The sequence below is a fragment of the Tenrec ecaudatus genome, chromosome 8, assembly GCF_050624435.1.
Source record: "Tenrec ecaudatus isolate mTenEca1 chromosome 8, mTenEca1.hap1, whole genome shotgun sequence".
Lineage (NCBI taxonomy): Eukaryota > Metazoa > Chordata > Mammalia > Afrosoricida > Tenrecidae > Tenrec > Tenrec ecaudatus.
Genome location: NC_134537.1, coordinates 89,390,302 through 89,416,988, shown reverse-complemented (window position 1 = coordinate 89,416,988; position 26,687 = coordinate 89,390,302). Strand labels below are relative to the sequence as shown.

Here is a 26,687-nt window from a genome sequence, read left to right as displayed (position 1 = left end):
GAGGGCAGAAGCTGGCCGGAGACCCGAATCTTCCTTCCCCAGCAGCCAGAGCCAACATCGGAAAAACCTCCCCTTGAATGAGCGCCCTGAATTCAACTGGGAGCCTCCCGACTGTGTGGCCATTTCTGTCCTTAAAGACACCGCTTGTGGTGCTTCTGTAGCAGTACAGAGACCCTAGGAAGTTGTTTTTGCTAGGTGTCACTGCGTCATTCAGGACTCATGGCAACCCTATGTAACAGAACTGCCCAGACCTGTGCCATCCGCACATCGGTGCTGGGCTTGGGCCCATTGTTGCAGCTTTGGGCCAATCTGCCCCATTGAGGGCATTCCTTGTTTTCACGGACCCTCCACGTCACCCAGCAGGATGACCCACGAACGAGTCTCCACACCCGTTGTCAGACCTACGCCGCAAAGGGTGAGCCAGGCTCCTTCTCAACTGCAGTGAGGACCAACGGACAGATTTGAGGGGTGGTCACTTGCCTGAGCAAGAAAAATAGCAGTTCTGCCGCTTGCGGACTCCACAGAACCACTCAGAGCCCCAATTCAGGCCCCTGGCTGTGGGATGTGGGAGCCAATTGTTAAATGGTTTTGGGAACTTGGAGACTCACTATTAAATTGTAAGTAGTTTGAAGTTGGCCAGGTTGATGAGGGAAGTTACACCACAGAAATCAGCCACCCTCTGCCAACTACGGCTTTCTTTTCCGGAGAGCTGGTTCACAGACTCACCCTGAGCACCGGGGCATTTTTTTCTGAAGTTAGTAAACTTGGGGGGGACAATCTGACCCAGGTGGTTTGAGAACGAGAGAGTCTGGTAGTCGTCCAGTTATAATCCCAGAGAAGTCACAAAGGGCCTGGCGGCTGACTTACGTTGATATCTGTTACCAGCCAATGTCTCCAGAAGCGAGCTGTGGGGGAAGTCCTGCTGGGAGCGTCCGGGTCCACCATGATCAGGGTGTAGGTTGCATCCTGGAACAAATGCACCAGAAAAGAATGTAGCAACTGGCAAGAATTCCGATAGAAGGAAAAAAACAAGGTGAAGAAGTCTCTCCACCCCCTACCCCTCCGGCCCCTTTAAAAGCTAAGGCCACCCTGATTGACTCGTCCCTTTTCTGTGACCCCTCTGTGGGGGGGATTTTCCATTGTCTAGAGATGGACTTTGGGTCTCAACAACCTGCTTTTCTTTGTTTGTTGTTTATCTTCCGATGCCTGCTGCCCGGTCCCAATGACATCTCTTGATCGCACCGGTTGGTGTGCTTCTTCCATGTGGGCTGTTGCTTCACTGTTGGATGGCCACTTGTTTAACTTCAAGCCTTTAAGACCCAAGATGCTCTATCTTTTAATAGCCAGGTACCACATTTAATAGCTTTCTGCACCACATTTGTTTATGCACACATTTTGTCTTCAGTGACCGTGTTGGGGTGGGGTGAGCATCACAGAATGCCAGTTTGTTAGAACAAAGTGTTCTTGTATTGAGGGAGGGTCTGAGCTGTGGCCCAGGACCGGTCTGCAGTCTTATAAATATAGTAGAGCACCGATGGATCACACAGTGTACCTCTGGTTTCTTGAGGCCTCCTCACCCCCAAACTACCATGACCCCAGTGCTGCTTTCCACTCTGGACTGGACCAGAACATGTACATAGGTATAGACAAGAGATAAAGCTCATGACACATGGAACCCAGGAACAGAAATGCAAATGGTGATACCAAAAGGGTAGGGGAGAGGGGGTGAGAGGAGGGGAGGCAGGAAAACCTGATCGCAATGAATGGCACACAGTCACACACACCTCTTCAGGGGGAACAACAGAAACCAGCAGGGAGGGGGGCAGTGGTCATCGGTGTGAGTATGAGAATAATAATCTATTATCTATCAAGGGACCACGAAGGGGGGGAGGGAAGAAAAGAAGAGCTGATCCCAAGGCCTCAATAGAAAGCAACTGTTTAGAAAAGAATGATGGCAACATATGTACAAATATCCAGATATGTCGGATACAATTGATGCATGGATTGTAACAAGAGTTGCAAGAGCCCCCAATAAAATGATCTTTTAATCCCTTAAAAAATACAATGATAGGGCAAAGACTGTACAGATGTGCTTTATACAATTGATGTATGTATATGTATGAACTGTGATAAGAGTTGTATGAGCCCCAATAAATTTTTTTAAAAAATACAATGAAAGCTGAGGCCAACAGGCCTGTAGCAGCACACGTGCCATCTCAGCCCTCTGCCTGTGCCATGGAGTGTCACCCCACGGCACTCACCTTGTTGCACAATCATTACCTGTCAGAGAAGCTCCGTGTCTCCTAGGCAGTGAATGCCTCTCTTCCCCCTCCCTCCCTCCCTCCCTCTCTGCCCCTGCTTGCTATGGATAACCTCAGGCCTGTGCATATTTTTACCTGTTTTAGATCTTAAAAGTGGAACCACACAAATATTTGCCCTCTTATTGACTGCCTTGTTTTATTCAGTGTGATGGTTCATCTGTGGGTGGCATGTATTTCAGGGCTTCATTTCTCTTTCTGAGTGAGTAGTGTTCATGTGTGTGTGTGTACATATATACAGATTCCATTGTCAGTAGTATTCCTTTGTGTATACACCATATTTTGTTCATCCATTTATATGTTGATCAACACTTAGGTCGTTTCAACCTTCTGGCTAGTGTGCCCTGTGCTACAATGAATATTGGGGTGTATGCATCTGTTTGCTTTCCTGGCTTTAGACACCCCCTTTTAAAAGCCCCATTCAACCCAAGAATTACCGAGCATCCCCAATACCTTCTAGCCCCATTCCCTTACCTCATGTCACATGTTAACTCCTGGGGAAATAAAATTTGTTAAGTAACTAGACAGACAGACTCATCGTCACTTCAGTTCTTAGAGCCTAGAAGTAGCTCTAGCATCAGTGCTGGGGAGGCGACGTGGAGACGGAAAAGAAGGCTTGCACTCTGTATAGGTTTACAATCTAGCTGCAGAGACGTATTTCTCAGACACACTCAATGTGAACTGTGCCACGCTCAGGGAATACTCAGATTCATTCACCCCTTCAACGAGCACTTACTGAAGACCTAACATGTGCCAGAGCCTCGAGGTGCAGGGAGTCAACAGCACATGTGCAAGACCTGCACATTCAGGGTGCTATCAGTCTACGTGAGCAACGCAGGCGATGAACAACAAAGAGGGGCTATCGAGTTGCAATCCGTGTTAGGATTTAGGAACAAACAGGGTGGTACTGGAGGGGAGGACGTGTTCCAGAAGAGGACGCAGCTGTGACCGAGGCCTGCAGGCAGAGGAAAGCTACACTAGGAGGAACAGAAGAAAGCCAAGGGAACGAGCAAGTGAGAAGGCGGACGTGCGTGGCAGGTGGAGGAGCGGGATGTTGTGATGAGTGCAGTGTAGGACCGCTGGAAGGCGGTCAGCAGGGGAGAGACTCGCTCCCTTTTACATTTGTAAAATATATTCTTTTGACTGCTGGCTGAAGCATGAATGGTTGGCATGGAGGCCAGAGAAGTAGAGACCAATGAGAGGTGCAATACAGAGGGAATGGTTTCTTGAAACAGAGTGGTGGCGATAAAGGAGCAGATGGATCTGCGACGTTAATCTTAGGAAGACTCAACAAGATTCGATGATGACCTGCATGATGGGGCAGTGAGGAGCGGGCGGGGAGAGAAATCAAAGGGGACACCTGAGGACTAAGTGAACGCCTCTTAATTACATACGCACGGCCAGGAAAGGAGAATGTTTGAAGGGCGAGGTCAATACTCAATATTGTTTGGCACTGAGTTATGTTCCCCGCAACCCCTCCACACCCACCCCCTAAATATGCCGTGGACATCCACACCTCTAAGGTTAGAATCCCATTTGGAAATGCGTTGTCTTCATTGTGTAAATGAAATGGGAATCAGTGTAGGGAGTGTCTTGTGTCAATCTCCTGACCAGAGATTAACCAAGGATTTGAAAATCAGAGATGGAGGCAGAGAGTTGCCACGTCACATGAAGATGGTGCAGGAGCAGAAGCTCAAAAGAGACAAGGGCCTCCCTTGAGAGCCTGCAGAGAGAAGAAGTCTTCCCCGAGAGTTGGCACCTGGAATCTTGGCGTCCGGCCTTCTACACTGTGAGAAAATAAGTATCCACTCGCTCATGGTATTTTTGTTATAGAAGCAGACATATTAAGAGGCATCGGAATGCCTCTTCAAAGACAATCAAGGATCGAAGTCATTTGAGTCTAGATGTCAGGGGAGATATCAGCACTGGGTAGATTAATCTGGGAGTCGTTAGCAGATAGACTTCCCTTACTTCCAAAGAATAGTGACAAGAGCCATGGAGAGAGTCCTGGAGAAGGAAGCCTAGAAAGAGATGTAGGACAAGAAAGAGGTCTTACGACCAAACTCAAGAACATGCAACACTGAGATGAGAAAAGATCCAGCAAAGGGAACTGCAAAGCCAAGGAATTAGGAGGAAAACACGTAGAGTGGGTACCAGGGATACCAGAGGCAGACAATGTTTCAAGAGGAGATGCTGATGAATTGTAGCAAATGCTGCTGAAAGGTAGGATAAGAAGAGGATGGGAATGTGACCATCTGATATTGACAACGTGGGGGCCTCTGGTTATCTGGGCAGGTCTAGTTTCAATGGAATCGAAAGAATTGATTTTTGATTGGAATAGGCTTACACACACACACACACACACACCACACATACACCACACACACACTCACACACACACTCACACACACACACACACACACACCACACACACACACCACACACACACACACTCACACACACACTCACACACACACACACCACACACACACACACCACACACACACACCACACACACACACACACCACACACACTCACCCCCCCCACACACACACACACTCACACACTGTAATTCCAGAAGAGAGAACTGTGCAGTTGATAACAGCTAAGAATTTATTCTCGTCAAGATAATAGGAAAATAAAAAGAAAGTGTGAACTTATAAAAGAAGAAGCAAAACTAGTCTCTCATGTTATCATTATGATTATTTTGCAAGTGACATGGTTATTTACTTGGGAAATTAAAATAAATGGAAAAAAAAACAAACCTAATCAGATTAATTCAGTAAAGGGACTTGTTACAAAATGTACATAGACCAGTATTTTTCTAAATAATGAAATAGTAAACATCCCTAAAAATCCCATTCATGATTTAACAAAAATGTCAAATGCCTAGAAGTGAACTCCAGAAAATGCGCAAGACTTAGAGAAAACAAAGACTTACTGATGTACTTAAAAGAAAACCTGAATACACGGAGAAAGACATGCTATAGTTTTAAACTGAAATAATTATTTTTTGAAGATGTCAATAACCCTTAAATTAATTTGTTCATTTAACACAATTCTAATCAATAACCTAAAGGGATGCTTTGGGAACTTGGCAAATGACGCCACACTTTCTCTTAAATGCAAAACAAGGTGAAACAAAAAAGGAGGCAATATTGAAAAACATTACAAGGGATAGTTACATATTTAATTTTGTAGATATTAATATATACTAGAAAGACAAAATTATTAACACAATGTGGTAATAAGGATGCAAAGTAAAACAATCTAATGGCAGAGCCAAAATTTTAGGATACGAATGAGCATGTAATTTACTGAAAAGCTTCCATTTAATATATGATGCAGTATTTAATAGACAATAAAGTTACCATTTCCAATCAGTGTGGAAAGAATAGAGTACTTTATACATAACTCTACTGGGAGGATTGTGGCTGCTGGGAGGTTTGCACCCCAAAACTGGAGGTTCAGTCCCACTCAGTGGCACTGTGAAAAAAGGCCTGGTGATTTGCTTAGACAAAAACAGCAGCCAAGAGAACCCGAGAAGCAATTCTGCTCTCCACTACATGGGGTTATGGGGTTGCTAGGAGTTGGAATTGATTCCACAGCAATGGGTTTTCTTTCTTTCTTTTTTTTTTTTTACATTTTATTAGGGACTCATACAACTCTTATCACAATCCATACATATACATACATCAATTGTATAAAGTACATCCGTACATTCTTTGCCCTAATCAAAGCATTTGCTCTCCACTTAAGCCCTTTGCATCAGGTCCTCTTTTTTCCCCCCTCCCTCCCCGCTCCCCTCTCCCTCATGAGCCCTTGATAATTTATAGATTATTATTTTATCATATCTTGCCCTATCCAGAGTCTCCCTCCCCCACCCCCCCTTCTCTGCCGTCTGTCTCCAAGAGAGGAGGTCACATGTGGATCCTTGCAATCGGTTCCCCCTTTCCAACCCACTCACCCTCTACTCTCCCAGTATCGCCCTTCACACCCCTGGTCCTGAAGATATCATCCACCCTGGATTCCCTGTGCCTCCAGCTCCCATACGCACCAGTGTACAACCTCTGCCCTATCCAGTTCTGCAAGGTAGAATTCGGATCATGGTAGTTGAGGGGAGGAAGCATCCAGGATCTGGGGGAAAGCTGTGTTCTTCATCGGTACTACATTGCACCCTGACTGACCCATCTCCTCCCCTAAACCCCTCTGTGAGGGGATCTCCAGTGGCTGACAAATGGGCTTTGGGTCTCCACTCTGCACTTCCCCCTTCATTCACTATGGTGTGTGTGTGTGTGTGTATATATATATACACACACATATATATATATTTTATTTTATTTTTTGCATGATGCCTTATACCTGGTCCCTTTGGCACCTCGTGACCGCACAGGCTGGTATGCTTCTTCCATGTGGGCTTTGTTGCTTCTGAGCTAGATGGCCGCTTGTTCACCTTCAAGCCTTTAAGACCCCAGACACTATCTCTTTAGATAGCCGGGCACCATCAGCATTCTTCACCACATTTACTTGTTCACCCGCTTTGACTTCAGCAGTTGTGTTGGGAGGGTGAGCATTGTAGAGTGCCAATTTAATAAAAGAAAGTATTCATGCATTGAGGGAGTGCTTGAGTAGAGGCCCAAGGTCCGTCCGCCACCTTAATACTAAACCTGTAAATATAGACACATAGATCTATTTCCCCATCAGCAATGGGTTTTCCAAAACGGGTTTTTGTTTGCTTGTTTGCTTGTCTTCTGATGCCTGTTACCTGATCCTGTCGGCACCTCATGATCACATAGGCTGGTTGGCATGCTTCTTCCATGTGGGCTTGTTGCTTCTCTGCTAGATGGCTGCTTGTTTATCTTCAAGCCTTTAAGACCCCAGACGCTATATCTTTTGATAGCTGGACACCATCCACTGTCTTCACATTTGCTTATGCACCCGCTTTGTGTTCAGCGATAAGAGTTGGGAAGGTGAGCATCATGGAATGTCAGGCTGTTAGAACAAAGAGTTCTTGCACTGAGGGAGGGCTTGAGTAGAGGCCTGAAGTCTGTCCACTGCACCTCAGTGTATTGCCTTATAAGTATATGTACATAGGCTTATACCCCTATTTTTATGAATTAATAAATTTACCTAAGTGCACACCTATGCTTATACCTCTATCCATAGCTTTGCTTCCTAGATCTTTCCTCTATTTCCTTTTACCGTCCTCCTGCCCCACCATCACGTTAGCCCTTCTTCCGCCTCAGCTAGAGTGCTGTTGCTCCAGCACCCCCAGGATCTCTATGTCCTCCTCATAGTTGATTTTAATTCCCGAGTTGTTTCCCTGTCTATGGCATTGTTTGCTCACTCCTCCCTTCCCCTGCCTCCTTCTTCTCACAAGTTCTTCCGGAACTGTTGGTTCTGTTGCTTTCTCCTCAAGCTTGCTTCCCATACCTATCTTATACCAGTAGGCAAACCAACAATAACAGAAACCAAACAAAAAGAAAACAAAAGATTGACTAAAAAGATTTTTTTTTTAAGTTAACTAGCAAACAAAGAAAACATATTGTTGAGAATGAGGGGGTCGGAGCAGTGACTCCAAACCCATCCGTAGACAATGGGATATCTCCTCACATAAGGTCACAAGGAAGGGATGAGTCAACCAGGGCGCAGTATAGCACTGATGAAACACACAATATTCTTCCGGTTCCTTGAGGCTTCCTCACCCCCACTATCATGACCCTAGCCTTTCACTGCAGGCTAGATGGGAGCACGAGAGCTCATGACACATGGAATCCAGGAAGAGGAATGGGAGTAGTAATACCAGGAGGGTGGGAGGAAGGTGGGGAGAGGAGGGCCTTCCTTTCCAGGGGGCTGAACAACAGAAACCATGGAGGAAGGGAGACAGCAGTCAGTGAAAGATATGAAAATAATAATTTATAATTTATCATGGGGTCACGTGGGTAGGGGGTGAGGGAGGGAAAAAGAGGAGCTGACACCAAGAGCTCAAGTAAAAAGTAAATGTTTAGAAAATGATGATGGCAACATATACTTGATACAATTGGTGTATGGATTGTTATAAGAGCTGTAAAAGTCCCCAATAAAATGATCTTTTAATTTTAAAAAATGTTTTTTAATTGGTATATTGATTCACCATGTGGAATAAATAAAGTTAGGTCTCTAGTTCTGTCACAATTAACTTTCAGAAGATAAACAGAAAAAAATCAAATTATCCTAATTCATACAAGGAATACTCTGTTCCACATTAAGTTTTAAAATCCTAATGTGGCAAAGTATCCAAAACACACTAGTAAGTGAATAAACAAATTGCAGAATGGTATGTGTGTGTGATGGTATTAAATGTGCAGGAAGATTTTATATATATAGAGAAACATATTTGCATATTCATAGAGAATGTATGAAAAAAACATTCCCCAAACTGTTAAATAGTAAATGGCATAAAATAAAAGGCTGAAATATTTAATCAGCTATATGCTTGAAACTTTGATATGGCAAAAAAAAAAAGGCAAAGCAAAATAAAATTCAGAATCAATCATACTTACTGCCCTGGAGTTGATACGGACTCACAGAGACCCCCACAGGAGGCCACAGTGCCCCTGTGAGCTTCTGAGAGTGTAAATCTTTACGGGAGTAGAAAGCCTCATCTTTCTCCCCTAAGTGTCTGGTGGTTTAAAACTGGTGACCTTGCGGGTAGCTGCCCATTGTGTAATCACCACACTGCCAGAGCACCTGATAAAGACTTAATATCCTTAATACAGAAAGTACGTTTAGGAATCGATTAAAAGCACCAACCAACATGAGTGGGCAATGAGCAAAATGAGAAACATAAATGACCCACAAGCATGTAAATAAGTGTTTACTTTGCTAGTTGAAGGCATGCAGGTTATAAAATAAAATCCCATCTTTGTCTATAGAGTTGACACTTTTTTTTAAATGTTTACCTCCAGAGTTTTAAAGATATGTCGAACAGTGAATAAGGTACAACATCCTATGTAGCCTATGATTCCATTTTCTTGGTTAAAGAGAAGGAAGACCCGACAGACGTCCAGCCCAGAAACACTCAGGCACCGTCTTGGAAGACATTCAGAAGGACAGGAACTTAACGTGGACTGATGATCTCTGAGTGAAGGGGCGATTATGAACTTTCTTCATCACTTTCTTCTTGGTGCATTTTTGCATTTCCCAAAGTTAATGCAATAAAATGCATTGCTTTTATACCAATGATGATTCATACTTTTACAAAAGCCATTGTAAGAAGTTCCTGAACCTTCTCTCTGCTCCTGTTTAAACCACCCCAGGGGAATTCTCAGTGGCAGGTGCTTTCTGCATCCTTCCCTCTCCTGGTTGTCCTCAGCTCCCCTTCACCCTGCTCACCCTGTCACTCTTCACCGCCCCCGCACCAACTCTCTCTCCACAGGGGTCTGGTTCTTTACCAAAAGAGCCAAGAGAGAAGGCTTTGTGAGAGGAGCTTGTAGAGCCTCACTGCCATTGCCTGGAGTCTAACTCACAGCAGCACTATAGAAGGTTTCAGAGACACTCAGTCTTTATGGTGCAGACAGCCTCATCAGCCGGTGGGTTTGAACTGCCGACCTTACCGCTAGCAGCCCAACACCTAACCCATATGCCACCAGGGCCCTGCAACAGATCTCTTCTAAATCAGGAAAGAAAGGGCTTCGGTGGTCCTGCGATCATATGGCTTTCAGTGCAATCAAGGGCCTGGTTTCCAGTCCTTTCGATGGGGCCAATTGCCAACAGAAGCTCCCTAGCACTTATTTGGCAGAGATGGGGGAGAGTAAGAATGGGAGTAGCATTCACTCAATGAGATTAGAACTGGCTTCCATGAAGCCGGACTCACGCTACTCTGTGCCGGGCCTTGGGGAAGCTAAACTGACACAGGGTAGGCAGGAGGCAATGAGCTGGTCTCTTGGCATGATTTCTCTTCTTGGTGGCCCATCCTCTAAGCAACAGGCAAGAGGGAAGGACCTGTAGTCAGCACCCGTCATAGAATTATCTCCAGATTTTTTGGACGTGCTGGATATCCTCTTGCTGTATCCTTCTTTGGGGTACCACATAGCCCTCGTAAAGTTTAGGCGTGCAACAGATACCCAACGGATGCTTGCTGCACTCTGCACTGTGGGGTCTCAGGTCAGGCTTCCGGCTCTGGCTTGCCTCCAGGAAATGGGGGCGGCAGGGCTGAGCCAGTTTCCTTCATGTTCTAACATCCATTCAGGGAGCTCTGAGGTCTTTAGCGATGATGCCACCTGCTGCTATTCTGCTGACAAGGCTTCGGCAGAGCTTCCAGACTAGGATAGACCAGAAGGAAAGGCCTGGCGATCTACTTCCAAAACTGAGTCAAGGGAAACCCTATGGATCACAATGGTTGCCTGATCAGAAACTCATCATGGGGGTGGCTCTGCGTCCAGAGCTGCCTTGCTGGCAGCTGACAACAGCAGGCCTGTCACTGCTGTCCTGTCCACACTGACCCCCACAGCCCCCCGACAAGGTGGGGTCGAGTTGTTCCAGAAACTTTCCATGCAGGAACAGACTGCCTCATCTTTCTCCACTGGAGCTGCTGGAGGGTTGAAACTTCCCACCTTGCGTTTCGTAGCCCAGATGCTTAGCCCCCTGCACCACCAAGAATCCTGCTTGAAGATAGCAAGATGAAATTACTCATTGGCCTTCCAAAACACCCCATAAATCCTTGAGTTTGACAGCAGTTTGCCTATCGGGGCAGTAGAAAAATGGAGGCTCTCAGACACTGCTGTGGGGATACAAAAGGGCAGAGGGGCAGGTAGGGGGAGAGCGTTACCTTTTTCTCCCTAAAAATATTTTCACGTTTATGAAATGACTTACAAGAGAAGGCTGCTCACTTCCGCTCAGACTATAAGAGCAACATTGGCAGTAACTCAAGTGTCCATCAATTGGGGATTGGTTACATAAACAATGATACATACTAACCAAGTTGTAAAACTCACACAGTTGTCAAAGAGAAAGGAATTCAGTGGAAACAGGAAAACCAAGGTTTAGAACTGTGATTCTATGACTTTTCTTCTATACAAGAGAAGATATTTCCTCCAAAATAAGATGTTCTAATATTGATTGTACCATACTTCCCGATATGATTGAACTATTTGTTGAGTTGTATGCTATTTGGACTATGACTCAATAAAACTGTTTATAAAAAATAAGTTACTTCCTCATATTTGGATCACCAACTCTAGAAGAGAGAGAGAGAGAGATCCCAGTTCAGATCAAGTCCATAAGTCCAATATTAGCCCATATATCTGATACCAATCTATAAATTCCTCTTCAGACTCACACAACACATGCAATGATGCCGAATGCAGGAAGATCACAGGCCAGTGGGTGGAAAGCTTTGTGGATCCAGTGGCAGTGGAAGCATCTCAGTGCTGGCAGGGATCTACACGTGGCTCCCTCAGCTCCAGGGCTCTAGCGTAGCTCCATGTGACTTGTCCACAGGAATGGCTCACAGGGAGTGTGTGTGTGTGTGTGTGTGTGTGTGTGTGTCCGCTAAAGAGCTCTAAGGAGCTATGCATCTCCTTAGTGCCTCCAAATGAGGTCATCAAGCTGTGACCTGATTGACAGGCTAAACTCCACCCCTTCACTCTTAAGTCTCAAACTGACAACAGCTGATGTAACTGCCACGACCAGGAAGTGTTTTGTTGTTACAAAGGGCGCCTCTGAGTTGGAGCTCACAGGTTGAATAAGTGTGGGGGAAGCATATAGATCTGACACACAGCTGTCCTAATTTTAAACCAAACAGTATCCCCTTGCCCTGTCTCAACCACTGCCTCTTACCTGCATACAGGTTCCTTAAGCACAGTTAATTAATGGTTCTGGAATTCACATTCTTCACAATGTTATCCACAATGTATTATGAGCCACATAGCTTTGCATGGTCCATGAAACAATAAAAACAAAACACACACACACACACACACACACACACACACACACACACAGGCAAACATCTGTTTGGTCAAGGACCCAGAGATGCCAAAGCAGAAAAGGCTTCACCTGACACACAGGTGGACGGACTTTCAGGATCTCTAAAGTCTTCGTCTACCTGGCCGCTCTTTTTCAGAGAGGAGGAGTGAAAAGTCTTCTTTGGGCAGAATGTGGCAGGATTTAAATTGATGTGGAGGCAACGCTAGAAGCACCGGTAAGTTGGATCCTTGACTGTGAACTGGAGCCTGGGTGGTGCAGACAATTGAGCACTCTGCTGCTCACCAGAAGGTGGGTGGTTCGAATCCACCCAGGGGGCTGCTTGGAAGAAAGCCCCAGCAGTGTACTTCAGAAAGATGACAGTCACCAAATCTCTGTGGTCACTGGCAGTCAGGACCGACGCAGTGGCATGGCCAGCTCCAATGCCCAGCAAGCCCATTTGGAAGTGTCTGATTATGGACATGACTTCTTGCCTGCAGCGCTCAGTGGGTGATCGAGCTGACTTGAGCATTGGCAAGGTTCCAGCTCAAGTGGAGAGCCATTTCTTTAAGGCAGTGGCTTTTCACTTGGGGAGCTTTGGAAAGTGCCCAAAGTTGGGCCCTACGTTCAGTTTTCGATTTCGTGGGTCCGCGGTGGTGGCAGCCTGACCGTTTCCTGCGTGGTTCTGCCATGTAGTTAGGAGTGGGAACCACAACTCTGACGCCAGGCTCCCCCAAGTCCCGGAGCAGATTCACCATTGACTAAAACTCACGTGTTGTGCCTCCTGCTTAGTACTCTCAGGGAAGACCACGTGCCCTGGACACAGAGAGGACAGGCTTCTCCTGACCTCGGCTGCTGTCTCTTGTGCCTGAGACTCTGGAAATGAAAGGGCCCGGGGTGCCCGAGGGAGATGTCCAAGGCACAAGCTCAGGTAGCCCTCCTCATCCACTGTGCACTGCGATTTTGGTTGGGAAACAAATTTAGCCGGTGGTGGGCTGGCTGGTTTGAACCTCCCCCACAAAGTTCTGTGAGGGAAATCTAGTTAAGAGCCCTCTTCCTGGGGGAGGCTGGGAGCAACAGCTGTTCCTCGCCAGGGCGGACAGTCCCTCCAGCCTGCAGTTCCTGATGTTGCCCCTGAGGACTGGGCTCGGGTTTCAGGCTGCCATCCTGAACAACATCCTTCCTCTTTATCCTAAAACCCCAATCAAACTCAGTGCCTTCAAGTGCATTCTGACTCACAGCAGCCCCATTTAAAGAGCATAACTGAACTCCACAGGGTTGGTGGGGGGATTTGTCAGCTGTTGGGTGGGCTTGAACCAGCAACCTTTCAGTTGGTAGCCAAGCAGGAGTCATTTTCATTACCCATGGGTGATCTCTTTCTCTCTGTCAAAACATCAAACTAAACCTCCCCCCTGCCATCAAGGCAATTCTGACTCACAGCAACCATAGAAGACAGGGCAGAACCACCCCTGTGAGTTTCTGAGACTGTAACTCTTTATGGGAGTAGAAGGGCCCACCTTTCTCCCATGGAGTTGCTAGTGGTTTTGAACTACTGACCTTGTAGATCGCAGCCTAACCCGTCATGATGATGCCACCAGGACATCTGTACCTGCTGCAAACACACATCCCAGGCTGCACGAATAGAAGGAGCTCCACCCTGGGAACAAAGACTCATCTCCTTGTTAGGCATGTTTAGAAAGAGGTGTTGTGAAGTAGGCTTGCCGCCCTTTGCCCTGGCCTGCTCTCCTCTAGAGCCTCGAAAGCCCAAGTACTGCCTCTCCCTGATTGTCCTGCATGGTGAAGAGGCATGGCCCAGGAGATGTAGGAGAAAGTCCCTTGGGGAGGAAGTAAAGGCAGAGGCTACCTAAGAGAAATCTCTTGTCACTCTCTGACCTGTGACACTTCCTTTTTATTCTTGCCTGGAATGAGGAGGGGATGGTGGTTGGGGGCGGCCATCCTGTGACCCCGAGGGGCAAGCGAGAGTTGAAGGCCTAGGTGCTCACAGTGCTGAAGTGGCAAGATAAAGAGCCTGGGTCCTTAAGCTGTTGAATCCACCAAGGTTTGCCAATGCCTGATATCTTGTAGGACACAAAGAAACCCTTTAAGCTCCTTAAACCAAACCAACATCCAAAACCCAACCCAATGCAAACCACACCAAACCAAACTCACTGCCATTGCGATGATGCCGACTCATTGCCACCCTCTAGGACAGGGTCGAGCTGCCCCTGTGGGTTTCTGAGACTAACTCTCGATGGGGGTGGAAAGCCTCATCTTTCTCCCATGGAGCAGTGGGGGTTTGGGTTGTTGACCTTGCGGGTTGAGGCCTAATGTGTGACTGCTACATCATCAGGGCTCTTTTAAGATCCTGTAGTAGGTTTTTTACTTTTCTTCCTTTGTACCAGAAAACATAGTCCTTCCTTCCTGCCTGATACATAAGTCTGTTTTCTTTTGGCAGGTGGGTATGAAAGGATGGCCTTCAGAAAGGCGTCCTCAAGTGAAAAGATGACTATCATGGATGAAGGAGCTACAGCATAGCCCCAGGTGTTCACGTACAGAGGACACCATCGAGGTGAGTCACGCAGCCTTGCCCAAGATGCACTTACAAAATGGCAAATAGTACCTATCTCGTCCCCCGCCCCACCCGCGTTATTTTGAAAATAAAATGAGATATAAATGTGAAGCAATGCCCACAGGTCCAGTTCTGCTCGTGCCTGTTAGCAGTGGTTCCTGGAGTAGCAGTTACCTGGACAGGCAGGTAACTTCCCCCAGACCGCTGGGTGCCAGCTGCCTGGAGTCAGAGAGACTGAACTGGTTGGGTCTGGAACCAGCCAGGAGAGAGATGGCCGAGGAAGCACCCGAGACTTTCTGCCTGCCTCCCATTGGCCCCTCGCTCTGCTCTCGCTCTGCGTGTGTCCCCCCCAGGGTACTATATTTGCCGGGGAATAGGGTTCCTGAGAGTCCTGGGACATTGGAAGGGATGGAGGTCGAGTTCCTTCACAGCCCAGCTAGCAAGCCCGCAGTATCTCCCGAGTTCTCTGTGCAATGGGGAGCTCTTGCTCCCTTGGGAATGTGACTCATTCGGGTACGGCTCAAATGGTTACAATGGGCTATATGCCTCATGGAGCCAAATAGTGTCTCCTAAAAACACACTTGTTCCCCGTTCTTTCTTTAAGAAGGACACAGCTCAGTCCAGTTCTTCTCGCAAGTGGATGTCCTTCAAATACTTGAAGGCCGTTCTGACATGCTGACAATTTCCTTTTGTGTGGGCTACAAGTTCCCACTTTCATCAATCTGTCAGCTCCCTGAGGCTTCATCCTGGACCCTTTTCTCTGCAAAGATGCCCTTGAGACCAGCAAGGGAGACAGACTTGTCAAGAGTTACAGAACAATATGGCAAGCAAGGCCAGGCCTATACAAAGGTTTGGGGGGATCCAGGTGAGAGACCAAATACTTCTGTGTCTCTGGGTGCGTGCATGCCTGTATGCACGTGTGCGTGTGTGTGTGCATGTGTAGCAGGGACATGCTTTCGTTGAGAAGGTGATTTGATGAGAAGGATATGGGTGTTTTCCAATGGGGGGGTCAGAGGTTTAAGGTTTAACGGTCCAAGTGCGTTCATTAAGTGCATAATCTGGTGTGGCTAGCCGTGGGGACCTGATGGTACCATGGTTAAGTGCTTGGCTGCTAACCTAAAGGTTAATGGTTTGAACCCACAAAGCAGCTCCCTGGTACAAAGACCTGGTGATTTTCTCCTGAAAAGTTTAGAGCCAAGAGATCCCGGTGGGACAATCCTCATCTGTCACGTGGGGTGGCCATGAGGTAGCGTGGGCTCAGCGTCACCTGGTGAAAACCACATTGCTGCTATCGCACGGAAAGCCCTTGACAGAGGGATGGTCGTTTTGAGCCTACAGATGGGAAAGTGGAGGCTCAAAGGGGATCAGAGACCCTGGAGGCAACGTGGCCCCGAGGAAGAGCGTGGAACCTCCTGGATCGCCGCGTGGTCAGGCCCTTCTCTAAAAAAACAGAGGTGATAAGAGTGGCGTTCTCTTAGGTCGCTTTATGCATTAAGTGGAAGAATGGGCATGGGCATACATGCCTTAAAATCGTGTGTGTACCTAGTAAGCTATTGATGAATGTCTGTCCTTAACAAGTAAATGGCTTCTCTGGGACAGAAGAACATGCCCTTCTCTAAAAAACACCAAGTCCCTGCTACACATACACATGCACACACTCGCACACTGTTGGGTCAGCAGTGGCCTGGTAGTTGTTGCTATTCGAATCCATCAGCTGCTTCTGGGGAGCAGGATGAGGCTGCCTGCTCCCATGGAGCTTTATATACAAGGCCCCAAAATCTATAAGGGGTGCTAGGCCACATACGGTGGGTTTGGTTTTGTTGGGCAACCCTGCACAAGAGTTCTCAGGTAAGGAGACAGAGGGGCGGGGTTGGGGCTGACTTCTGTTCCTAACAGCACGGTCTTATTTGTTTGCATGGAGAAAATTCTTCCACACCTAAGTCTCTGGACACTTGCGTAAGCTAAAACATACAGGCTACCATGATGAGCTTGTTGGCAACATGTCCCCGTGTCTCAGAAGCAAGTGCCTTCTGCCACTGCGCTGCCCAGTCCTCTGGGGATGACAGTCCCTCCACAGCATCTGCCGGCTCAAGATGGTTGGGAGAAGGGACACTCTCTCCTGGCTCCGATAGCTTTGGCTGGGTGCCCCATGACGTGGGTGGGCCTTGGAAGCACTGAGTGGTGAGTTCAAATCCTGCAGCGGTCACGGCATTCTCTCCCCTCCTCAGAGCCCAGACGCTGTCTCCTATTGTCTGCTGTAAGTTTTCTGGGTTTACCCAGCTGAACCGTGTACATTTTTCAAAGCCTCACGCTGCAGTCAAGCGTACAGCAGAAACCACTCCATGTCGAGTGATTAATTAAGGTATGCTCCCTTCTGTATGGGGGAAAAAGGGCGAGCGAGAGAACCGGAGGATGGGCAAGGGAGAGGAGCGGGCGCTCCTAAGCAACACAGCACCACAGCACGTGGATCCGGTGCTTTCATCTAATTAGCTTCCACACGAATATCCCTGTCTCCAAGGCCACATTCCTTTCTACTGACTTGCTCCTCCCCAAACTCACTCGTTTCTGTGAATGGCCCTGCCATTTTGTCAGCCACCAGATTCTAAATAGGAATCATTTTTCACCCCTCCCTCTCTAAACCCCCACGCCAAACTCATTGCCATAGAGTCGATGCTGACTCACAGCAACCCCCCGTGGCTTTCTGAGATGGTAACTGTTGATGGGAGTGGGAAGCCCAGTCTACATCCGGGGCAGCTGCTGGGGGTTTCAACTGCTGACCACTTGGAATGGCTACCCCCTCCCCACCCCTGCCGGGCTCCTCTTCCCTCTCCAGTAATGCCCAATTCCTATTGATTTCCAGCGATAAAGTTGCTCTAGACTTGACCCTCCCTTCTCTCCTTCTCTCCAGCACCCTGGCCTGTGGTCTGAGCTATCTCTAGGGCCTGCTTCCTTCTGCCCTCCTGGCTCGCAGGAGCAATCTACCGGTGACTACTGGTGTCTTGGTAAGCGGGCTCTCCGAATCATCAAAGCCTGAGTTGTAGCACTTTCTTATGGCCACGGGCACATCCTCAGAGCAGCTGCTGAGGGAAGGTCGCTGAAGGCAGACTGGGACGAGGCGCACAGTGGTGCCCCAGTCCACACTGGCCCCCGTGCACTGCTGCGCGCCAACCTTTCTAAAGAAGACTTCCCATGGTGAGCAGCCATCTAGCGTGCCATTCTGGCCTCTTCCTGGGTGAAGAAAGAAGAGCGATGAACGTGGAAGATGCAGAGGAACTCCTAGTCCGATGGAAGAAGGAACCACGCAAACAGCAGAAGGACTAGATATGCGGGGCTACCCCTCCCAGAGGGATCCCACTGGAAGATCCTGGATGGAGTCAGAGAAAAATGTGGAACAGAACTCAAAAGCCTCTACAAAGAAGGACATGCCTACTGGCTAGATAGAGGCTGGTGGAACCCCGAGACTATGGCCCTTCGTGATGAAGACCCTTTAGACTAGGGTCTTACAAACTTCAGACGTCTTGTCAGGAGACCAGCCCCTGAAGAAGGACGTCATGGTCCTTGGTAAAGTGGAGGGGCAACGGAAAAGGGGAAGGCCCTTGACAAGACGGGTCGATGCTGTGGCTGCAGCAATGGGCTCAGGCACAGGAACAATGGTGAGGATGGCGCAGGGCGGGCAGTGTTCCTAACTGTTGTGCAGAGGGTCACTAAGGGCCAGAACCGACCCAATGGCACCTACTGACCACCACCATAGCAGGCCCGGGCATGAAACCACCTCCATGGCTCAATTTTCAGCCAAACGACAGGCAGGTCTGTCAGGGGAGCAAGAACTCCGGTGAGGGGTTACAAATAGCTTCGGATCATCAACAATTTGAGCTCAAAAGGGCAGCATCTACCCAAGGGCAACATTTAGAGGGGTTAGGGAAAATGGGGGAATGGAAATAGGAAACAGAGAGGGGGGAGGGTTTCCTCTTATAGCTGACTCTCTCCTTTACCAAGCATGGTGCCTTACGCCAGGGACTGGTCTCTCCCAATGGCACCCCAAAGCAGGTGAAATGCAGCCTGCCAGCCTGCCCATCTAAGGGCCATCCTGGCGGTACCTCTTCCAGGATGGATTCATTCAGTCTCCAGCTGGTCCACAGAGCGTTCTTTAGTCTTCGCCCACACTGCCAGTCAAATTTTCCTAAATTTTCCTCCAGCCTTCCTGACTCCTTTGCCCAGCCTTCTCGTGCACACGAGGTCATGGAAAACAGCCAACCCCTCTGCTTTCCGACACTCTGAGGTCCCCAATGAGATGGACTTTCACCGCGGCTTCAACAGTGGGCTCAAACGGAACAACACTTTGGGAGGATGGTGTCGGCTGTGTTTCGTTCTATTGTGCACATGTTGCTATGGGTCAGAGCCAACTCGACAGCATCTAAACAAAATCTCTCCATAAAAAAAAAAAAAATCCTTCTGGTTCTTCCTGACACATCTCACAGGCTACCCACCTCCTCCGGGAAGACCTCTGGTCTCACTGAAACAGGTAACTTGCCCTCTCTGAACCTCAATAGCATTATGTTCACACCTTTGTGATCACATTTGTCATATTTTACCGTGTATTTTGTTAGAAGTTGGCTCTTCTTGGCTACTTTCAGTGGCTTATAATCTCCTTGCAGGCAAGGCCAGTAATTTCTTTGTCTTCCTGAAGTGATTGGCCTATTTTCTGACACGTAGTACGTGCATAAAAAGTGTTTGTTGAGAGGAATTTTGGGGTGTGTGTCTTATCCTCTTCATCTTCCAGTGGGGAGCAAGGTTTCTGACAACTGGACAACTCCATTCTACTGCGGGCCCCCACCCTTGACCCCTCACTGGGAAGCGGAGCCTTTGCTTTCTGGGCTCCGGACTTGGAGAGTGGAAATGTCTAGGCCTCTCTCACACAGACAGCTTTTCCGGACGTTGAGCTCAGAGTCAGACGGGCCCTATTGCCGCCCCCAAGGGCATCGTGGAAAGTGATAGTTGGGTTGATTTCTGGCGAGGGCCAGGAAGTCCAGCGTTTGCCTAAAATCCAGGCTGGCCGCAGCCGACCCGGAAAGCGCTGGCAGTTGAGCCAGAGCCTGGGTAATTCTGCTGGACCTTGTGCTGAGCTGTGGCCTGGCCTCCTCCGCTCGCTCTGGGCCTCAGCTGCCAGAGTCAGCAAGGCCCCTAGTGTGAAGGAATTTGAGTTCTAACTTTAGGTGGCTACGTGGCTGGTGGCTGTGTTTGTGAATATCTCATTCCTGCTTTGGTTGCCCAGCTGGTGGGAACAGAACGGGTAGTCATGGGACTGTCATCATGTGCTGTCCAGGTTAACATGTAGCATTTCTATTACTATTAACAGACTTGCTGCTCCTCGCTCCATCTGTTCTCCGAGATAATTGCAGTGGTACAGACCATGCCTTCGCTACAGGCAAGCTCTGGGGAAGAGGATAGTGCTTTTATGGAAAAAAAAAAGTGTTAAAAAATAACAGCAAACACGAGAAGCGAGTGGGGAATGGAGCTAACAGCAGATTTTCAATTTCTTTCGGATTCCGGCCTGCAAAGGCGGCGTTTTCACACTTGTTCAAGGTGACCAAGCCCAGCCGGAGGGGGGGTGAGGAGCTGGGCTGGTGGAGGTGGTGGTGGTCCCCGGAGGATCCGGTCCCAGCTGAGGAGCCTGGAACCGCGGTCGGGTTTTGAACCCTCAGGAGGTGCTGGATGGGGCGGAGCCCCAGTTCTGGCCAGAGGAGCTCTAAGAGGGCGTGGCTATCTACTGCTCCCCAAACAAAATGGTAGCAGGACCACCCTCCAAGGGGGGTGGGGGATAGGTCTGGATCTCAGCTCTGCCTGCTCTTTGGTATCTCCACGTACCAAAGCTTCACTCCTTCCTTTCCTTAAGGGCTCTGCGGGATCGGAGTGGATTAGTACAAAAATGTTAAGAGTTCTCCTGATGGAGGGCTAAGAGAATGACAAAGGACGACTAAGACACGCTTGTGTGACATGCCATGATGGTAGAAGCACAAAGCAAATATCTGTGGATCTGAAACGCCTGGATTTGTGGGCATGGTGTGTGTGTGTGTGTGTGTGTGTGTGTGTGTGTGTGTGTGTGGTTCCTCCTTCCTGGGGGGTGTGCTAAAGGAGGCATGATGGTGTGTATCGCAACTTGATGAGCCCTGTGATTTGTTCTGGCACTTTCCCTCCTAGTCCCCAGCTTCTCCGCGGGAAGAGCCCAACACCGAGCTCCACCCCTCACTGAATTGCCATGGAAAACCCTGGTCCTTAGCCCTTTGCCAAAGGTCAATGGGAACAGCCGGGTGAAAGCCCTCTAGCGGTGAAGTTAGGGGTCAGAGGGAATGAAGGGAGACAGCCACCTGATTGATAAGCCTTATTTGAAAGAGATCCACAAAGTGTGACTAGTCTAGATGAAAATTAACTATTAGTTTGGGATTTCCTTTTTTGATTTTTGTGGGACACTGTAGTATAATATTTTCTAAACCCATCCCCCAAAATTCTTTTTTTAAATTCTTGAAAGTCTCCGCTGGAAAATCAGAGAGGCCACCACTTAACGGCCACAAGGCAAAAGATTTTTGTGGGATTGAATAGATTTTGCCCATTTTGAGGCGTGGAGAAGATAACATCGCACTTAAAATTACCCCCTAAGCTGATTAGGATGTTCTAGACGGATAGAACTAGATAACAGGATTCAGAGCCTCCTGGGGACTAGATAAAACCCAAGTCCACAGTTCAACGAGTCCATTTCGAATTCTAGCAGACCTGTAGGACAGAGCCCAGCTGCCCCAGGGGCTTCCACAGCTGTAAATCTTTACAAAAGCACACGGCTGCATCTTTCCCCTGCGGCTCCTGGGTTGGAACCACTGACTCTTGCTTAGCAGACCAGTACTTACCCCATCGCACCAGGCATGGGGACTGAAGAGCCTTTTAATCTAAGAATTATAAATAAAGAAATAAGCACGTGCGGGTGAAGAGGTGAAACCGTTTGTCTGGAGACCGCAATAGAACCTGGTTCACTTAGGGGCTTGGGAACGGTGGTGGTGTACCGTGTTTCCCTGAAAATAAGACACTGCCTTATATTTATTTGTCCTCAAGAAGACACACCATGGCTTATTTTCAGGGGATGTCTTGTTTTTATTAAGTATGGTACAACAATCTACATTATTTCAAAATAGTTCAGTCTTCTTCTGGAACATCGACCCACAGTGCCGGGTCACAGGCAGCCACAGCTTTCCTTCTTCCTCCCGAGGACACACACTACCTGAAGCGGAGCGTCCTGCTCCTCACTTCACTGTCCGTGTCTTCCTCTCTGCCTCAGCGTGCAGCACCCACAGAAGACCGGGACCTGACAGGGGGAGCCGGCCTTGTTGATGTGGCTGCCGGCACCTCTCCGGTCACCTCCAACATAGCAACTGGCTGCCTGTCTTCGTGACCATGCCGCTGGTGCACTCAAGCAACGCCTATCACTGTGTCTTATTTTGGGGGCATGGCTTATATTGTGCACATGGTTAGAAATCCTGCTACGGCCTCTTTTATGGGTAGGTCTTGTTTTCAGGGAAACATGGTATTGAGAAATTTTCTGAAATTGTTTTTAGGGAAACCCACAAGATCTCCTTGGGCCAGAGACTTGGTTGCCAGTAAAACGCACGGGCTGCCCTGCATGTGATTCTGGTTCCCGGTGACCCCGCGTGTGTCAGAGTAGAACTGCAATCCACAGGGTTTCCAGTGGCTGCTTTTTCTGAGAAATACATCGCCAGGCTTTTCTTCTGCGGCACCTCCGGCCGGACTTGAACCTTTTGGATAGCAGCTGAGCATGTTAGTTCTTGGTACCCCTGGCCCTTCACCAGGCACTTCAAAGACTACAGGGGAAGGGAAGAAAGAGTGTGACTTCGTCCTTTGAGAGAATGCCCACATGACAGACTGGCTTAGTGACGTCAGAGTCTTCATGGGGACCTGGCGGCATCAGTTCAAAACTGCCAACTGTTTTTCGGGAGAAAAACTAGTTCTTTTCCTCCCATAAAAACTTGTAGTCTTGGCAAGTTCTAGCCAGTTCTCTAGGGACACTAGCAGTTGGCCTTAACTCGATGGCAGTGAATTTGGCTTTTTAAAGTCTTCAGTGTACTTGCTTCTGCCACTACTTCTTGGCCTCCTCCGGGACAGGGACTAGCAGGATCCTAATGTCCTTCGCACTCAGCACAGTGACTGACCCATGCTGGCTACACAATAAACGCGCCTGCTGAATGCTTATCAACCAAGGAGGGTGCCACCAGGTGAATGCTTTTGCACAGAAATAAAAAACAAAACCCAAAACCAACTGGATGAAAAAAAATGATCTAACCAGTAATAAAATATGATCAGACAAATGGAATCCTATTATATGATATCGCAACCAAAGGACAAGCCAAATCTACTGCCATAGAGTCCTGTCAGACTCATAGAAAACCTATAGTGGATTTCCAAGGAGGTAAATCTTTAAGGAACAGACGGCTTCAACGTTCTCTGTGGAGCAGCTTGTGGTTTTGAACCGCTGACCTTGCGGTGAGTGGTCTAATGCTTAAGCCACAGCACCACCAATGTGTCTCCTATCCCTACTCTCGTTTAATCCCAAGCCACCAAAGGAGTTGTAAACTGTCCTCCCCTTTTTAAAGATGAGAAAACGGAGGCAGGGGTGGAGTGTGGGGGAAGTCAAAGTTTAAACCCAGTTCTGTCTGCCCACGAAGCTGAGGCTGCTAACCACTCCATTCTGCTGCCTTTGAGAGGAAGGCTGAAGACTTCCACAGAGTGCGGTCATGCCTCCCTAATCTGTGTCCAGACGAGTCCTGGCGGCATCGTGGGTTACATGCTGGCCTGCTAACCACCACGTTCGCAGTCCTAAACCACCAGGCCCTCCTCGGGAGACAGAGGAGCCTTGGGATCCTGTAAAGATGACCAGCCTCGGCACCCCACGGGGACAGTTCTGCTCTCTGCTAGAGGAATGCTGCAAGGGGGAATCGACAAGCTGGCAGCGAGTTTGGAGTCCGTGTACCGGCATGGTTGGAGCTGGAGCCAACTCGATGGCACCCAACAAGAGCCCTTTGGGGACAGTGGTTAAGCACGTGGCTGATAAGCGAGAGGTTGGCAGCCCTTCGACTGGAGAAAGAGGTGGCAGCCTCCTGGGGGAAACCCCGCCGGCTAGCAATCCTCTGCTCTCCGCGGACGCGATGCGTTGGAAGAGACTCGTCACAGAGCGTTCAGGTTTGGAGTCTGTTGCCATTCGTTGAGGGGATAAATAAATTAGTGGGAAGGAAAAAATTGTATAGTTTTTCAAAAGCTCTTGGCAAAACTGCTTTCAGAATAAAGAACCCTTGGAGCCAAATATTTTGTCACTGACAGAGAACAGCTTCGACACTACAACCCGCAAACACAGCCACAAGAGGGGCTCTTTCTCCATTCAGTTCCAGGCTCGATCCTTTTGAAGTTCAATTTTCGATCTCTCTCACTTTCTTTCTCCCCGCCAAGACGATAAGGTATTTATTGTGTCTTCGAGACAGTACCATGGCAGACTCCCAGAGCAGCGTCTTTCTGAGATAGGAAAGCATCACCCAGGTGAGATGTCCACCCATCATTTTCATAGGTAGCTAGGTTCTTCTTCTTGGGTTTCTCAAACTCCTTGTCCCCCCTCACCCCCCACCCCTGGTGTCGGCGAGATGAAACATTACACACAGGGGCACAGCGCAACATGCCAATGGTGCCCTTGCGGAAGTAGTGAGGGAAGGCATGCCGTTGGAAGGTGACAAGGTGACCACAACCATGCCAGGGGCCCAAACTTGTGGCCCATCTTCACACCGGTGGCTTGTCCTCCACAGTCCTAGGAGCCACCGTCCTAAAGTCTCTTCTTATTCTGCATCTTTGCATGAGCATCAACTGAAACTGAGCCCTGGTGGTGCAATGGGTAAGCATCCCGCTGCTAACCCAAAGGTAGGTGGTTCAAACTCACCTAGTGACTGTGAGGGAGAAAGGCCTGCTTGGTAATCGGCTCCCATCAAGTTTACAGCCAAGAAAACCCTAGGGAGCACTTCTTCTCTTACCATCTGGACCGACTATAGGGTCAACTCAGTGGTATGCAGTAGCAGCAACAGCAGCGACCACATATGAACTATATGGACAAGGAAGCATTCAGTGGAATCTCCAAGTAATCAGGTAATGCTTTGGTACCTGGAAGTACACCAGTACAACCCTCTGAGGTCGACCCAGGCCAGCCCTGAGAGGCAGAGCCTTGCGAGAGGAAAGGGCCTTGGCCCATGCCAGACCAGGCCCTGGCAGAAGGAATTCTGCATGGACTTCTGGAAGGACAGATGCCGAGTTTTTGCTTACAAGTCAGAGGAGCATATGGAAGTGACTACAGACTGTTCCTTGTGCCTCTGTGGCTTGGAAAGAGAACACAAGAGAAGCAATGTCCGAGGCAGAAACACAGGTGAATTAGTGCTTCCTTGGGTAAAACCACCGCCCTCACCCCAAGCCCCTGCCATGTGCTGGCCCTGATCCACTGTCCTCAGTCTCTGGTGCTGCAGAAAAGGCCACTGAAATGGCCAGCTGTAAGGAATAGGAGGAGCCCTGGTGGTGTGGAGGGCACGTGCTGGGCTTCTAAGTGCCAGGGTCAGCAGTTTGAAACCATCAGTCGCTCCTCAGGAGCAAGATGGAGCGTTCTACTCCCATAGAGGCACAGTCTCGGGAACTCAGAGAGGCAGTTCTGCCCTTGTCCTGTAGAGTCCTTGTGAGTCAGAACTGGCTCGATGGCAGTGAATTTGGAGTCTGGTGATATCCAGGGGTTAAAGTGCCCAGTGGCTCACCAAAAGCCTGGCAGTTGGAATTCACCAGCCACTCAGTAAGGTACGGAGTTCTGTACTGTCCTATGGGGTCGCTCTGAGTCCGAGTCTGCTCAGGCCGTGGGTGGGTTTGTAAGGAGTTGGAGAGGGAGAAGCCAACTGAGGACAAGAGGAGAGAAGGACTGAGCCAAGTGGCTCTCACCTAAGCGGAGACATTTTCAAACCCGGTCTCGGCCATCACATGGTGGAAGAATGAACTAGATGGAATGCTTGACAATTGAGAAGGAGGCGGTCGGTACAGATAAAAAGGGACTGCTAATGTACACAGTGGGTAGTAAATTTGTCTAATTCATTACCCCAAGAGGTGAGACAGGCTGAAAACACAAATTGCTCTCTAAAAGGTTCAGAGAAACCCGTGGGTGATCAACACACAATGGATTCTTGGGTAGATGGTGACTTTCAGGAGGAGAGCTCTGACGGCAGAGGACAGATTAGAGAGGGTGGCCTCCCTGGAAAAGTGTCTCGGTGCAGTGACCAGAGGCAGCCTGCAGAGCTGGATGGAGGCTTCATTCTGGCATGGGGTACCAGTTCTTATACCTTTTTTTGTTTTGGTTTCTGGGGGTTTTTTTTTGCAAGGTGAAGGGGCTGAAGGAGCCGTGGTAGTGTAGCGGGTCATGTCATGGTAGCTGCTAACCACAAGGTCATCCGTTCAAATCCATCAGCTTCTCTGAGGGAGACAGACGAGCTCCTCTTCTCTGTCTAACGGATACCCACGGGGGCAGCATTTCCCTGTTCTGTAGGGTCGCTCGCTGCGAGTCTGCATCGGTGCAGGCGGGGGCTGCAAGTGCGGTTCATTTTTCGGGTGGCAGGGGGTCAACAAGAGCATGCCTGCACTCTATGTCGAGCCAGTATGGCCTGGTGCTGTTCTCCAATGCCCTCGAATCCATTGTGATCCTTGTGACCCTGAGTGACATCATTTCCTAAACTGCCACCTTCACGGGGGACGATCTTTCCTGGTCTTTCCCCCACATAGAGCTCCTGGG

At 48.7% G+C, this 26,687-nt stretch overlaps 1 protein-coding gene across 1 annotated transcript in view; it reads right to left on the bottom strand.

Annotated features, from left to right (window-relative positions):
* The window catches only part of PEBP4 (phosphatidylethanolamine binding protein 4), a 305,182-nt gene that overhangs the window by 147,641 nt on the left and 130,854 nt on the right, over positions 1 to 26,687 (bottom strand). The window contains exon 3 of the mRNA XM_075557212.1: positions 868 to 966. Coding sequence (XP_075413327.1) covers positions 868 to 966 — 99 coding nt within the window. The remainder of the gene's footprint in view (positions 1 to 867; positions 967 to 26,687) is intronic.